A 15,941-nucleotide genomic window follows, 5' to 3' on the forward strand; every position below is an offset into this window, starting at 1 on the left:
TGCTCAATAGCACACACACCTGTGCATCCTGAGCCATCAGAATGCTACTTTAAGTAGGAAGAGTTTGATCCTGTGCTTACTTAAGATAACTAATTTTTCTTATCTGTAAAAATAAGAGTCAGTTCCTTTTCTAGGCACAGTGAGAAACCTGGAGGCATTGGGTATGTGGCAGTGGAGGGTGCTGAAAGGAGGCAGCAAATTAAGCAGAGTCTAGTTATTGATTTTTTTTCAAAGTTCCTTCAAATGCCTGCATCATGGTCATATACAGACTATGCATGCAATCAAATTGAAATATTTGAGTATTTATATTTCCCTATGTTTTATACTGTACACTAGGGGCACAAGAGTGAAGAAAATACAAATAATCCCAACTAGATTATAGCCTGGTAAAAGTAGAAAAAGCCCAAAACTGATCATGATACAAATGCATCATAATTAAAAATTATGATGTACTTGAAAAGAACACTACACAATGCAACTCCAAGTCAGCATTTTTTCACCTGTCACCCTGTGAGTGCTATGTGGCTGGCTGGCTGGCTGCCTGAATTACTTTCCTGTCTTTTACTTTAGCATGAAGGAGCAATTATTCATCCATGGGTAAATGCATGGTAGTTTTGCTGAGGCAGTTGTGCATGATGTTGAGGTGGAGTGGAATTGGGGACTGTCATGCTAATTCACCCTGTATTTGGGAAAGCCAAGAATCAGAACAGAGAACAAGGGCCCTTTATGGTAGATATAACCTCTTCCTTCATATCATATTTTCATGGTTGATTACTTCTATGAACTGGCTGTTGCCTTTTTCTGTGGATCATTTGCAAGGCCTGATTGACAGAAGTATTGGGAAATGAAAAATAAGAATTTTTCCCTGAATAAAGTCAGAAAAAAAAATATGCAGACCCAGTGTACTTTGGGGGAGGGTGGTGATCTGATAAGACCTTTTTGAGGAAATTGCATATAAATCTAGACATGAAAAACAGGAAAGGGTTATCTGAATAAAGAATGGGAAATAGAGCAGTCAAAGGAAAAGAACAACATGATGTAGGTCCAGAAGCGCGGCAGGGGGAGTTGGGATGCATGAAGCAGTCTGGTGAATCTGGAGTATAGAGAGTAGGTTACAGGAGAGGGAATAGGCCAGCCAGTTGGAATTGGAGAGATAGAAGGGACTGGATCGTGTGTGCATGGCAGCCAGCACCTGCTCTAGAAAGGAATCAATGACCTGCCCTGTGTTGTACATCCTTAGCCTAACGGCTTGCCCCTGTCCTTGTTCAGCCTATAAGTTTTTCTTATGATTCCCCTTTATTTCTAGTCAGGATCTCCACTATTCCTTAAAACTTTCTGTTCTACATCATTAAATCTATTCCTTAGGACTTGCCTTTGTCAGTGCCCAAGCATTTTCGATAGTGGGTTAAGAGGAGGAGAGCACATCGAGGGGGCGCAGGTATCTTAAATCACTAGCCTGATCTACAACTCTATTTCTACAAGGAATTGAGAAAAAGCTAAATGCTATGACATGCTCCAGTATATTTATAGAAAATTGTATAACAGTCCACGAGAAATTTGTCAAGTGGAAGCAATCAGGTGTTCGACAAAAACTTATTTACCCCTTTCCATATAAGACTATCTTTTTAGTCCCAGGTGATCCAGTCTAGAATTGCACTTTAAATGTGGCGGAATATGTGTCTGCTACAGTTGCCCCAGTTTTTCCTCTTGTGCCCCCCTCCGCCCAGCCCACCCCCCACCGCAGTCAATCCCCACACCATTGTCCATGTCCATGGGCCACTCATACGTGGTCTTTGACTACTCCCTTCCTCTTCTTTTTACCTTTATCCCCTTCTCTCCTCCCCTGTGGCCACTGTCACTGTTCCTTGTCTCCATGTCTCTGGTTCTATATTGCTCATTGGCTTATTTTGTTCAGTAGATTCCTCTTATAAGTGAGGTCATATGGTATCTGTCTTTGACTGACTGGCTTATTTCGCTTAGCTTAATACTCTCCAGTTCCACCCATGCTATCACAAAAGGTAGGAGTTCTTTCTTTCTTTCTGCTGCATAGTATTCTACTGAGTAAATGCACCATGGTTTTTTGATCCACTCATGTACTCATGGGCACTTAGGCTCTTTCCAGCACTTGGTTATTGTAAGTAGCACTGCTATGAACATAGTGGTACATAAGTTCTTTTGAATTGGTGTTTTGGGATTCTTAGAGTATATTACCAGCAGTAAAATTGCTGGGTAAAAGGCAGTTCTGTTTTTAATTTTCTTACGAAATTCCATGCTGTTTTCCACAGTGGTTGCACGAGTAGCATTCCCACCAGCAGTGCCCTAGGGTTTCCTTTTCTTCACAACCTCACCAACACTTGTCATTTGTTGATTTATTAATGATGGCCATTCCAATGTATGTGAAGTGATATCTCATTGTAGTCTTAATTTGCATCTCTCTAATGGCTAACGGTATTGAGTATCTTTTCATGTGTCTATGGGCCCTCTGTGTCTCTTCCTTGGAGAAGTGTCTATTCAGGTCCTTTGCCCAATTTCTAGTTGGACGTTTGTCTTCCTAGCATTGAGTTGTATGAGGTCTCTATATATTTTGGAGATCAAACCCTTGTTCGAGGTATCATTGGCAAATATGTTCTCCCATATGGTCGGTTCCCTTTTTATTTTGATTCTTTAGCTTTGAAGAAGCTTTTTAATTTGATGTAGTCCTATTTGTTTATTTTTTTCCTTTATTTCCCTTGCCCTAGGAGATATATCGGCAAAAATATTGCTGCATGGGATATCTGAAATTTTACTGCCTATGTTTTCCGGTAGGATTTTTATGGTATCACGACTTATATTTAAGCCTTTTATCTATTTTGAGTTTTTTTCTGGTGTATGATATAAGTAGGTGGTCTAGTTTCTTTCTTTTTTTTTTTTTTTGCATGTACCAGTCCAGTTCTCCCAACACCATTTATTGAAGAGACTATTTTTCCATTGTATACTCATGCCTCCTTTATCAAATATTAAATGACAATAGAGACATGGGTTTATTTCTGGGTTCTTTTTTCTGTTCCACTGATCTATGTGTCTGCCCTTATGCCAGCACCAGGTTGTTTTGGTTACAGTGGCCTTGTAGTATACTTTTATATCAGGTATTGTAATCTCTCCAACTTTATTCTTCTTTCTCAAGATTTCTGAGGCAATTCACAGTCTTTTTTCGGTTCCATGTAAATTTTTGGAGTATTTGTTCTAGATCAGTGAATTATGCCAGTGGTATTTTAATAGGGGTTGTATTGAATCTATAGATTGCTTTGGGTAGTATGGAAATTTTAATGTTACTTCTTCCAATCCATGAACACAGTATTTGCTTACTCTTATTTGTATCTTCCTCAATTTCTTTCTTCAATGTTCTATAGTTTTCCAAGTACAGGTCTTTTACCTTTTAGGTTAAATTTATTCCAAGGTACTTTATTTTTCTTCTTGATATAGTAAAAAGGATTTTTTCCTAGTTTCTCTTTCTGATAGTTCATTGTTTATGTAAAAAAAGCCATCGATTTTTGTATATTGAATTTGTATCCCACCACCTTGCAAAATTCACTTATTAAGTAGAATAGTTTCTTTGTGGAGAATGTAGAGTTTTCTATGTACACTATCATGTCCCCTGCAAATAATGACAGTTTTACTTCCTCCTTCCCAATTTGGATGCCTTCTATTTATTTTTCTTATTTAATCACTGTGGCTAGAACTTTCAGTACTATATTGAATCAGAGTGATGAAAGCAGGTACCCTGTCTTGTTCTGATTTTAAGAAAAAGCTTTTAGTGTTTGCCTGTTGAGTATGGTGTTGGCAGTAGTGTTGTCATAAATGGCCATATTATTTTGAGGCGTGCTCCCTCCATTCCCACTTTGCTGAGTGTTTTTATCATAAATGGGTACAGGATTTTATAAGATGCATTTTCAGCATCTATTGATATGGTAATGTGGTTTTTGTCCTTCATTTTGTTTATGTGGTATATTACATTTATTGATTTGTGAATATTGTACCATCCTTACACCCCGGGATAAATCCACTTGATCATGGTGTATGATGTTTTTAATATATTGCTGGATCCAGATTGCCAATATATTGCTGAGGATTTTAGCATCTATGTTCATCAGGAATATTGGCCTGTAATTTTCTTTCTTTGTTGTGTCTTTATGTGGTTTTGGAATTAGAATAATACTGGCCTTGTCAAAAGAGTTTGGGAGTCTTCTCCCTTCTTGAATTTTTTTGAATAGTTTGAGAAGAATACGAGTTAGTTTTCTTTGAATGTTTGGTAAATTCACCTGTGAAGCCATCTGATCCAGGGTTTTTGTGTGCCTGTACCTTTTTTATTAATGTGTTGATTTTGCTCACTGTTATCAGTATTGTTTTTCTGCTTCTTTTGATTTAATTTTGGAAGATCATATGTTTCTAGAAATATATCTATTTCACCCAATTTGTCCAATTTCTTGGCATATAGTTTTTCATAGTAATTTCTTACAATCCTTTGTATTTCTGTGGTATTGGTTGTTACTTCTCCTCTTTCATTTCAGATTTTATTTATTTGGGTCCTCTCTTTTTATCTTGATGAACCTGGTTAAAGGTTTTCTGTCCATTTTGTTTATCTTTTCAAAGAACCTGCTCCTGGATTCATTGATGCTTTGAATTATTTTTTTAGTCTCTCTATCATTTAATTCTGCTGTAATCTTGATTATTTCCTTCCTTTTACTCACTCTGGGTTTCGTTGTTGTTGTTGTTGTTGTTGTTATTCCTCTAGCTCTTTTAGATGTAGGGTTAGGCTGTTTATTTGAGATTTTTCTTTCTTCTTTAGGTAGCCTTGAATTGCTATCAATTTCCCTCTCAGGACTGCCTTTGCTGTGTCCCATAGGTTTTGGTTTGTTTTGTGTTCATTTTCATTTGTTCCTAGATACCTTCTGATTTCTTCCTTGATCTCATTATTAACCCATTCATTATTTAATAAAATGTTATTCAGTCTCCATGTGTTTGAATGTTTTTGAGTTTTTTCCTTGAGTTTGGCTTCTAGTTTCAAGCCATTGTGATCTGAGAAGATATGATTTCTGCCCCACCATGTAGCCTATCTTTGAAAATGATCCTTGCGCATTTGAAAAGAAGGTATATTCTGTGTCTTTGGGATGAAATGCTCTGTAGATATCAGTTAAGTCAATTTGATCTAAGGTGTTGTTCAATGCCATGATATCCTTATTGACTTTTGGTTTGGACAATCTATCCTTTGTTGACAGTGGGGTGTTGAAATCCCCTACCATGGCTGTATGGCTGTCAATCTCCTTCTTAAAGTCCCCCAATATTTTCTTTATATATTTAGGTGCTCCTATGTTGAGCATATATATGTTTATAAGGGTTATATCCTCTTGTTGCACAACCCCCTTAAGTATTATATAGTGACCTTATTTGTATCTTGTTATGGTCTTTGTTTTGACGTCTGTGTTGTCTGATATAAGTATTGATACCCAGATATTTTTTTCATGTTCATTTGCTTGGAATAATTTTTTTCATCCCTTCACTTTCAGCCTGTATAGTTCTTTTGTTCTAAGTTGGGTCTCTTGTAGACAGCATATATGCAAGTCATGATTTCTTATCCATTCAGCAATTCTGTCTTTTTGTTGGAGCATTTAATACATTTACATTTAAGGTTATTATTGATAGGTATTTCTTCATTGCCATTTTCTCCCTCTGTGCCTGTGTCTCCCTCCCCACCTGTCTCTTTCTCTCTTCCTTCATCTTCTTAAAGCAGCCTCTTTAGCATCACTTGCAGTGCTAATTTGGTGGAGATGCGCTCTTTTAGCTTTTTTTTTTTTTTTTTGGTCTGGGAAGCTCCTTATTTCACCCTCCATTTTAAATGAGAGCCTTGACGGGTAGAGTTGTTTTGGTTGCAGGTCTTTGCTTTACATTACTTGAAATATTTCATGCAGTTTCGTTATGGCTTGTAGTGTTTCTGTGGAGAAATCAGCTGATAGACTTATTGCAGTGCCTTGTATGTTACTAGCTGTTTCTCCCTTGCTGCCTTTAGGATTCTCTCCTTGTCTTTAAATTTTGCCATTTTAATTAATGATGTATCCTGGAATGGTCCTCTTTGAGTTCACCTTGATTGGAACACTCTGTGCTTTCTGAACTTGTGTAATGTTTTCTCTCACCAAGTTAGGGATTTTTTTTGTCATCATTTTTTTCAAATGGGTTTTCTACCCCTTGCTCCTTTTCTTTTCCTTCTGGAATCCCTGTCATGCGAATATTGTTACGTATCATGTTCTCCTGCAACTCCTTTAAACTATCTTCATTTTTTAGTCTTTTTTCATTTTGTTGTTCTGACTCGGGTTTTTTTTTTTTTGTTTTTTGTTTTTACCTTGTCTTCCAGCACACTGATTTGGTCCTTTGCTTCATCTAGCCTACTTTTATTCTAGATTTTGAAGATTTTATTTATTTATTTTTAGAGAAGGGAAGGGAGGGAGAAAGAAAGGGAGAGAAACATCAATGTGTGCTTGCTTCTCACACTCTCCCTACTGGGGACCTGGCCTGCAACCCAGGCATGTACCCTAGACTGGGAATCGAACCAGTGACCCTTTGGTTCACAGGCCAGTACTCAATCCACATAGCCACACCAGCCAGGGCTAGGCTGCTTTTAATTCCTTCTAGTGTATTCTTCACTTAAAATACTGTATTCTTCATTTATTCCTGGTTGTTATTCATAGTTTCTATGTTCTTTTTTATGCTGATGTAGTTCCCACTAAGTTCCTTGTAGTTTTCACTGAGTTCCTTTAGCATTCTTATAACCATTACTTTGAACTTTATGTCTGATAAGTTGCTTGCCTCAATTTCATTTAGAACTCTTTCTGGGGGCTCCTCCTTTCCTTTCAATTTGGGGTTGTTTCTTTGTCTTCCCATTTTAGGGGACTCTTTTTGTTTGTTTCTGCATATTGGATTGATCTGCTTTGACTCCCTGTCTTCATGGGTGGCCTTCAAGTAATACCAGTCCGGTAACACTCAATGGTGTAATGTTCTTGAACTCCTGAGCTGGTTTCTGTATGGATGCCCTTTATGCAGTTTATGCAGGCTTTCTTGTTGTACTTGGATTTTGGTTGTTGTTGGTTTATTCATTCATGGGTTCTTCCTTCTGATTGGCTAACCGAGAGTCACAACCCACACCACGTCTTGTATGCTGTTGTAAAGGAACTGCCAGATCAAAACAAAGCAACCCAGTAAACAAAATCCACATCATCAAATATACCTCCCAACAACTATCACTATATCAACAACAAATGAGCAAAGATTAATAAAGGTAGAAGGAGAATAAGAATATTATACAAAAGGAAAAAAATATGAGGTGACTAATGGAAATAATAATGCTTTTGAGAGGGTAGGCAAGTGAGAAATAATAAGAATAGGGAATAGAAACAATGCAAAGAAAAGGAGAAAATAAAATTTGCAATGTAAATAAAATAAAATGGAGTAAGAAAATGGAAGAGAGTACCATATGAGGTTTGGAGAAAAATAGTGAAAAAATAGGAACCAAATTGTAAAAAACAACCATTGCAGCAATGTACATGACAAATGAGATTAATAAAGATAGAAAGAGAATAATAATACTAAATGAAACAAAAAAGAAAGAAAAGCAGAAAAAGATTGTGAGATGTCTAAGGGAAAACAACGATTTTGAAAGGATAGAGGGAGGTGAAATAATAGGTATAAGGGTTAGAAATCAGGCTAAGAAGGGGAGAAAACAAAATTGAAAATAAAAATAAAACAGGGCAGGGAGAAGGCAAAATGGAATAGAACAGGGAAACAGTAAAATATGAGATTTAAAATAAAATAGTGAACTACTAGAGATAAAATTGAAGAAATGCAACAATCTCAATATCAATGGCAACTGAGTAAATATTATTAAAGGTGGAATGACAATAAGGATATTATAAGAAAGGGAAAAAGAATGTGAAATGACTAATGGGAATAAAGATGGTTTTGAGAGGATGAGGGAGAGAAATAGCAAGAGTAAGGAATAGAAACAAGGCATAGAAAGGGAAAATATAAAATTTAAAACAAAATTAAGAAAGAGAAGGATGAACACAAAGTGAAGTAAGAGAAGGAAAAAGTAAGATACAAGATTTGAATTAAAAATAAAATTAAAAATTTAAAAATATTAATAAAAATAAATATACATAAAAAGAGTAAAATAAAAAAATTAAAATAGTGAAACAATAGTAACAAAATTGAAGACAAAGAAACAATGTTAAAAAGCTATGCAGGAGGAAGAAATAGCACACATAATGAAAAAAAACAATGAGAAATTCATCTCAGCAGAATGTAGTGTTTGTAAGTCTACTGCCTTTCCCTTCAGGATCCATCCCTGATGTCAACTGGTGTCCCAGTTTAGCTTTAGTCAGCCTGTTCGAGGATACAAGTGATCCATAGCCTGTGGCTCTTTTTCAGGCTTGGCTGGTCCTTGCTGTTCTGCCCTCCTGGCTTTCTATGAACACAAGGCCCAGGGGTGGTTCATCTAACATCCAACACCACCACATGTACTATTTTCACCTGCCTATAGAGGGGGCCTCTGGTGTGATCAGGAGGGTGAGATCCCTGGATCATCCCCCAAGAGGCTCTGTTCAGTCTTCAGGGAAGTTGATGGGTGTGTTCCCCTGTCCCTGCACCACACATCTTGGTCTGCCCCATATTACTTTCAATAATGTGTAGTTTCTGATGAATTAGCTGTCTGTTTCATGTGAGGGGCCAATCTGTGTAAAAGGGTCAGTTCTTTCCTGCTTGGCACTGATAGCAGCTCTGTGAGAGGAGGCTGGGCGGGTCCCTGAATACCTTTTGCTGCTCCAATTTTTAATGTCTCTGCTCTGCTGTTTTCAGTTGGAATAGGGCCCAAGGAGGAGCCAGCATAGAGTTTGATAAGAGTTCATATAGGGCTCCTTGGGAGATTATCTTTCTTTCCCCTGCAGATATCTGCCTGGCAGGGGGTTCTTGACCTTAGCATAGCAGTCCTGTGGAGTTTGCAATCCTGCAGGTGGGGGATGGGCACACCTTCCCATTCCCAGAGGTTTGCACTCCACAGTTTGAGTGGCCCTGCCTGGCTGCAAAGAATCTCAGGTACTCAGCTCTTGCCCACCCCGTTCCAATCTCACTGCTCCTCAGGAGGTTCTGACGCAAACCCTCCATTCTGTGTGCAGCCCTCCACTCACCAGCCACGCTGGGTGGGGCTCTGCCGTCTCTTCACCTTGCAGCCTTCTACTTTTCATGGCCAGCTGAGTTCAGTGGGCACAAACTGTACTTTGAATCTGGCCTCTGATGGCAGGGGAGCTGTGCGTGCATGGGGTCCCTTCTCAGCCACACCTCCACCCTCTCTTTTAAAAAGTCTCTCTGTGGCACCAGTGGCTCTCTGCTCACTCCATCTCCGCAAAAGGCAAAAAAGTCCTTCTCAGTCAAGGCTGGTCACAGCCTGCCAGCGCCTCCAACAGTTTGAGGAGATAGAATTTCTCTCTTGGATTTTCCTGGTTGGTACTGCAACTATGGACATGCTGCTTCCTCTGTGCACACAGTCTGAGTCCCGCGGCTCCTATATTCTCCCATGTCTTTCCCTATTAGGGTTGGGGTTTTCCTGTGAGGAACCCGGGGCCCCCTGCCCTGAGTGGAGCAGGAGCCATTAAGCTGTGTTTTCTCTTCTCCGCTGCAGTCACCTTGTGCAGGGTATTTCCCCTTCAACTTATAAAATCTCTTACCTGACAGTGCAAAACTTTCTCTGTACTCTTTGTCTTCAAAAATTCATATTAGCTAAGATTCCTTTGATTATTCAGGTCACTTGTTGGAAGATCAGCTGAAAATCTGTGCTGGGGCACAAGGGAGGAAGCGAACTCAGCTTCCACCTACTCAGCTGCCATCTTCCTCCATCTGTGCTTTTCTTTATAACATACATTCACTGCACTGATTTTTTTTATAACACTTTCTGCACATAAAAAGCAGAGTCATGCCTCTTTGACCTTTGTGCCCAATAACTGTTAAGCACAGTGCCTTTCACATAGTAGGTATTTTATGATAGTGACATTGAAAACCCCTCTCAGCAGAAGGCCTTCTTGGAAATAGCAGTCTTCTGTTGAATAATTACAGGCCCCGAAGTTAGCGGCTGATCAGCTCTGTGCTCTACATATTGCCCAGAGAGGAATAGACCATAAAAGAGGATCGGAGAGAGTATCTCTGGTTGTGACAGTCTATAGCAACATTACAGGTGCACATTTGCCATAATGTGGCTATAAAGACAAATCATGCAGCCAGTCATAAAAAAGATAACACAAGGGGCATAAAATCATAAAGCTGCCATATATTGAGCACTTAGTATGTGTCAGATACTGTGCTAAAAATTAGGTCCAAGCTTCTCAACATCTGTCACCATCCCTTACAGGTTAGAGAAGTGTGGCATACAGGGGCAGCATTAGTCCAGACCAACCCAGTTCATAAATGTTGGGGAAACTTTAAACCAGGTTCCCTTAGTTCAAGCTCTAGACATAGACTTTGCCAAATACACCAAATTTTCAAATCAGTCTAGGCCATAGAGATTAGGCCTGATAAAAACAAGGCAAGACAAAAAACTACTGTCACAGGTAAGTTAGGGGCTGACATAAGTGACCTGATCCATAAATTATCAAATGAGAGATGTTAGCACAATTAGCTGAGCCCTCGAACAACTCTAGCAAGTAGTATATCTGTTGTCATGGAAACTGCTTCATTCTTTTCTCAAAAATTCAGTCAAGTGCCCTGAAATGTTATGAGTGCTCTGTTCAAAATACTGTTTGTTTCTGCTCTGTTTACCTAACAGTTTGATCTTTGAGCAAATGTCAAAATAAATTGCTATACATAGAAATGTATTTTCCCAATGTGTGTGAAACAGATTAGAGCAGAGTTCGCTCAGAGGAATGATGCTTAAGTCCTGTTAGAGAAAGTGAGGTGTACTGACTCCATAACTTCATTACAATCACGTTTCTGAAGAATGCATTATTGGGTGATTTCACTGTTGTGCAGATGTTTAGCGGTCTTGATGAACAGAACAACAGGAGATTGAATTAAACAAAGGGAAAATTATACAACCAAAAGACATGAGATATATGAGGCTGCTGCTGGCATAACATGGCATCCTATTTTACAGCAAACATTTTTTGTATAAGTAGAGTAATGCTCTAAAATAATGATAAAAATTATAGTATAGTAAATACATAAACCAAAAACAGTAATGTATTATCATTTTCAAGTATCATGTACTATATGTAACTGCATGTACTATACTTTTATATGATTGGCAGCACAGTAGGTTTGTTTATACCAGCATCAGCACAAACATATGAGTAATGTCTTGCGCTATGACTTTAGAGTGACTATGGGTGATAGAGAGTCAATGGGTGATAGGAATTTTTCAGCTCCATTATAATCTAATGGGATCACCATCATATATGAGGTCCATCGTTGACCTATATGTCATTATGTGGCATATGACTGCATTTTCTGTAAGTTAGGACTTTATTAAACACCTGCTATGGACAAGGCATTGTATGTGCTGAGGATACACTGATGAATAAGAAAGACTCTCCCCTGAGACCCCACCTAAGATGTCCAGGCTCATAAGGCCCCCTGTGCCCTGCATGGCCCCACAACTGATCATTCCGAAATCTAACCCACAGGGAGCAAGAAGGAGTTTATTCTGTACTATTTTCTCATACTGATTTAGTAAAGTCTGATTTACTGGCCTTAGAAATTGGTACAAAACCATTTTTTTAATATTCTCTGTCTGGCCAGTTGAATGTATACGTTAACAATTTGTGTTTTTATGTGTGCCCTTTGCTGATTTAAAAATACTTGAACTCTGAATTTATCATTTTGATCAAGGAATTGTATGTGCGCTCATGTACAGTGCAGAGTCAGCAAACCATTCACTTTGAAGCCATTCATTTTGAAATATTTTCCCAGAAATGGAGATGCATTTACACAAATTGCTTCCCATTCTCGTGGTGTCTCTCGTTAGCAGCAGCATGCATTTTGTATGAAAGCTTGCAGGGGTTAGGACGCAGATCGCAATTGTGGACCTCAGCACAGCTAACTGGTGTGTTCAGGGATGAAATCTGCAACTTTTGCCTCATTAGCACCGTGTCCCCTACTGCGTTAACCAGCCACAGGCAATTGGAGAACTCTGAAGGTTAATTCTTCCTGCCCATAGGTAAAGTTACAGCTCAATGGACTAAGCCCTTAAAATGTTATCACTCCAACCAGGAAATTTTAAGTGGGAAAAAAAAATAGCTGGTAGTACAACACAGAAAGGTTAAACGAATTGAAAACGGGGCTAAAATAGACTTGCAATTTTTCTCGAGTTGCATAAAATTTTCTGACTTTTATAGAGGTTATGACTCAAAACATGCTTCCACCATGTGATTACCAGAAACTATTAAAATAAATAGTACAAATAGGGCAATTAAATATAGCTACTAACAACTTCAAACCACGGGAGAAGAGAAATGAAGCAGCTTTTTTTTTTCCTAAAAAAAAAAAAAAAAAAAAACAGGTGAATTTATTTTGAATTAAAATAAAGTCCTGTTTTGAAAAGCTAGGTAGGGAGGAAGACTGACAAGGCTAAAATTATGATTATTTCTTCCCTCAAGGGAGTCCTTTTCTAAATGAATGTGTCAGTATGAGGTAGTGCTCCTGCTGAATTAACATGCAGACCAGTTCGAAGAGCCTCTGAGGACCCAACCAAGGGACTGCTGCCTATGTAGTTTAAGACAAATGTCATGGATTCACTGTATACTTCCTAGGTCTCCTGTGACCTCAAGTCAGTGCTCGTCTTCAGCAGGTGCCCTGGTTTTCCTCTCCTGGCTCCTATGCCTTGAAGACACAGTGCAGCATGAGAGGACAGGGAGGTCTGTCTCTGGTCAACGTCTCTCTTGTGTGAAACTAGCACTAACACAGCGGGACTGAACTGGGCCCCACCCTCTGGCAATGTGGACATTGGGAATGAAAAGTGAATGCCAAAATGTGCCTGTCTGTACAAAAAGAGAAAGTAAAAACTCATCTTTTGGTAGTGTTAAACTATGGTAAAGCCAATAGTCTTCAACAGTCAGGGGTGAGGGTGATGGCAAAGATTAGGAACTTTGATACAAACATGTTACTGTGTCTATTCATTCCTCCATTGTGGTTTCCTGGCAGAAAGCAATTTGAAAATAGTTAAGGTTTATTGAGCATGTGCCATGTGGTAAATGCTAGGTACTTGAAAAATTACATGTCATCTTTCAAATAGGTCATTGTAAAAACTGAGGCAAACTAACCAGGAGGGGCAGGGCCAGGGTCCAACTGAGGAAGCCTGTCAGTTGCCTCGGTTCTGCCCACAGTGTTTGCCTCCACTGTAATGCTCATTGAACCAACGAAACCAGTAGCCAGCATGGATCACAATTTGCCATATAACTTGTAATAACACAAACATGCGACTTCCATTACAGAAGGAATGCAACTTATTTTAAAGAAATAAGTACAATGGCATGACAAAATAGAATATAGAGTCTATAATAGAACACATTATTATGAGTGAGATAAGTGTTTTACCCATTCTGATGTCTATTGAGGTGTATATGTAAAGTAATGCAGAAATTCTAGAATTATGGTGTTGAGGAAGGGTCTGCTGGGAACTCCTGGAATAATATGTTAGGGTCACACAGCAATATCACAAAGTGCTTATACCCTCATGACAAAATCAGACCAAATGAATATTGTCGAAAAGTATATTCTCTCATGTAACACTAAACCTTTATCTAATTTAATTTTCAGAACTTCTTTCAAATAGTTAGCAACCTTCTAGATGAAGAAAACAAAGAAAAATGGGAAGATGCACAACAGGTAAGGCTGTAGTATTTCACAAATTAAAGTGAAATTGGCTAAATAAATTTTAAAAATATATGAAGAAATTAATGGCTTCTATTCCAAGAACATAAAAGGAGACTTTTAACAGTCATTGCAGATTATATCATACTAATTTTTGAGAGAAAAAGTGATCTCTTTTATCATAACAATCAATGGAATGAATGATCTTTCTAAATTTGAGAAAACTGAGCAGGTTTAACTAAAATATAACTTTAGGGTATTAATACATAATAACCATGTCCTATCAGTCAGTTTCTATCCTGTCTACAGACTATGCATGGTAAAGACAGCGAATCTAAAAGCACATATTGAAAATGGAACTGTGGGGTATTAACAAGTAAAGTCATTTGCATTTACTACAACACACATATAATCTGAATCATATATACAGATGTTCATTTTGATTCAAAGCCAAGAGCTGTAAATATGAGTTCTCATTTTAAAAGTTTAAATGAAAAATTCTACTTTGTTTTCCTCTTTCTGCTGTGCATGATCAGTGTAGCAAGTTCCCTTATTGGTTTAGTTATTGTTTTAAAGTGCTTTGCATTGCCGCTTGTGTAATGCTGACATATGGTTAGTAACACTTTTCTAGATTACAGCAAAAGTAAGCTAGAGGTTCAGAAAGGAAGAATAAGGATTTTTTAATATATATAATCCTATAAAAATTTAATTTAACTGAATGTTAAACTTCTTTAAATTTTCTACTTGACCCTTGTTAAAATTCCAAGAGAACAATGCATTCTTGAAAATATGAACATTTTCTGAGGTTCAGTTGAACCATCTATGCCCTTCTCCCTTTATAATCACATTCTGGACCCCCATGAGTAAAGCGTGACCTTTATTATTATGATGATAGGAGTTCTAAAAATAGTCCAGTGTGGGTCCATCTCATTATTAGGTACAAATTCTGTGCTTTTGGCCATAGCAAGAAAAAAAAAACAAAAAAACACTCCTTAATTTAAGACCCTGAATCCTTTTCTACTAGTTTGAATTATATATTTGTCCTTGGCTTTTTTCTAGAAAAAAGCCTAATCCACTCCCTGTAAGAAAATGGTGTCTTTCCTTGGAATACTGCTGCAGAGGTTAAGCACATCTTTCTAGAGTGCTGGAGACTATTAATTAAGGATATATTTAAAACAATTTATAATACCCTATTTAAAATAAGACTGCAATTCATCAGATGCTGGTATTTATTGTGAGGTCCCAACTTGAGTAAGCAGTGAATGGTGGCAGAACCTCTCATCAATGGGAAACCCTGAGTCCATAATCCATCTATTCACCTGCGATTTTGACTTAACCGTAGCCTTATCTTTCACTTTTTTTTTTTTAGTTTGATGATCCGAAATGCTTTTTCAAATGACTGTTTTGTAGCTTTTACTAAAAGGTGTTTTCATAAATGCAGCCACATGGTAAATGAGTTTCCAAATTTGTGGCACAAAAGTGAACTCCTCAGAAATAAGCACTGTTTAAAATCCACCAAAGAGAGTGCCTGGTCCTTTGGGAGTACCCTTATCTTATTTTAAAGGAATTGCCTCAGCAAAATAAAATGTGAATCATAGTATATATGCATTTGGAAAACGCTGAGATACATGGTGAATATTGACATCAGGAGGTTTTTCCCAACACACATTATACACTTTTGAAGAAAAAACCCAGGGCCATTTCAGAAACTGCTGCATATCAGCCACAGTTATGAAGGATCAAACTATATTTAGTTATAGCATTCTACTAAAAAATAGTATGCCAAAGTGGAAAAGAAGACTTCACTTTATATTGTACTATTTTATACACCAGCACTGTGATTAGAACTGACAAGTCCATTTCAGTCAAGACAAGCCATTTGAATGTCAGTCATGATACTACGTTCTGTTTTTGTTATACTGAAAATCCATGTGTCTGTAGCAGAAGTGGGCAAATTTCAACCAGTGAGCCAAATCTAGCCTGACACCTGTTTTGTAAATAAACTTTGGGAATATAGCCACACCTGTTCATTTACATAATGCCTACGGCTGCTTTGGTGAGAC

At 37.9% G+C, this 15,941-nt stretch overlaps 1 protein-coding gene across 2 annotated transcripts in view; it reads left to right on the plus strand.

The window, feature by feature from the left end:
• Nucleotides 1-15,941, plus strand: part of ADGRB3 (adhesion G protein-coupled receptor B3) — a 706,145-nt gene that overhangs the window by 340,054 nt on the left and 350,150 nt on the right. For both annotated transcript variants that reach the window (XM_054569550.1, XM_054569551.1), the window contains exon 11: nucleotides 13,825-13,893. In XM_054569550.1, coding sequence (XP_054425525.1) covers nucleotides 13,825-13,893 — 69 coding nt within the window. The remainder of the gene's footprint in view (nucleotides 1-13,824; nucleotides 13,894-15,941) is intronic.

This window comes from Pteronotus mesoamericanus, unplaced genomic scaffold (genome assembly GCF_021234165.1).
Source record: "Pteronotus mesoamericanus isolate MK-2021 breed Mesoamerican mustached bat unplaced genomic scaffold, CSHL_Meso_final contig_20, whole genome shotgun sequence".
In the NCBI taxonomy this organism is placed as follows: domain Eukaryota; kingdom Metazoa; phylum Chordata; class Mammalia; order Chiroptera; family Mormoopidae; genus Pteronotus; species Pteronotus mesoamericanus.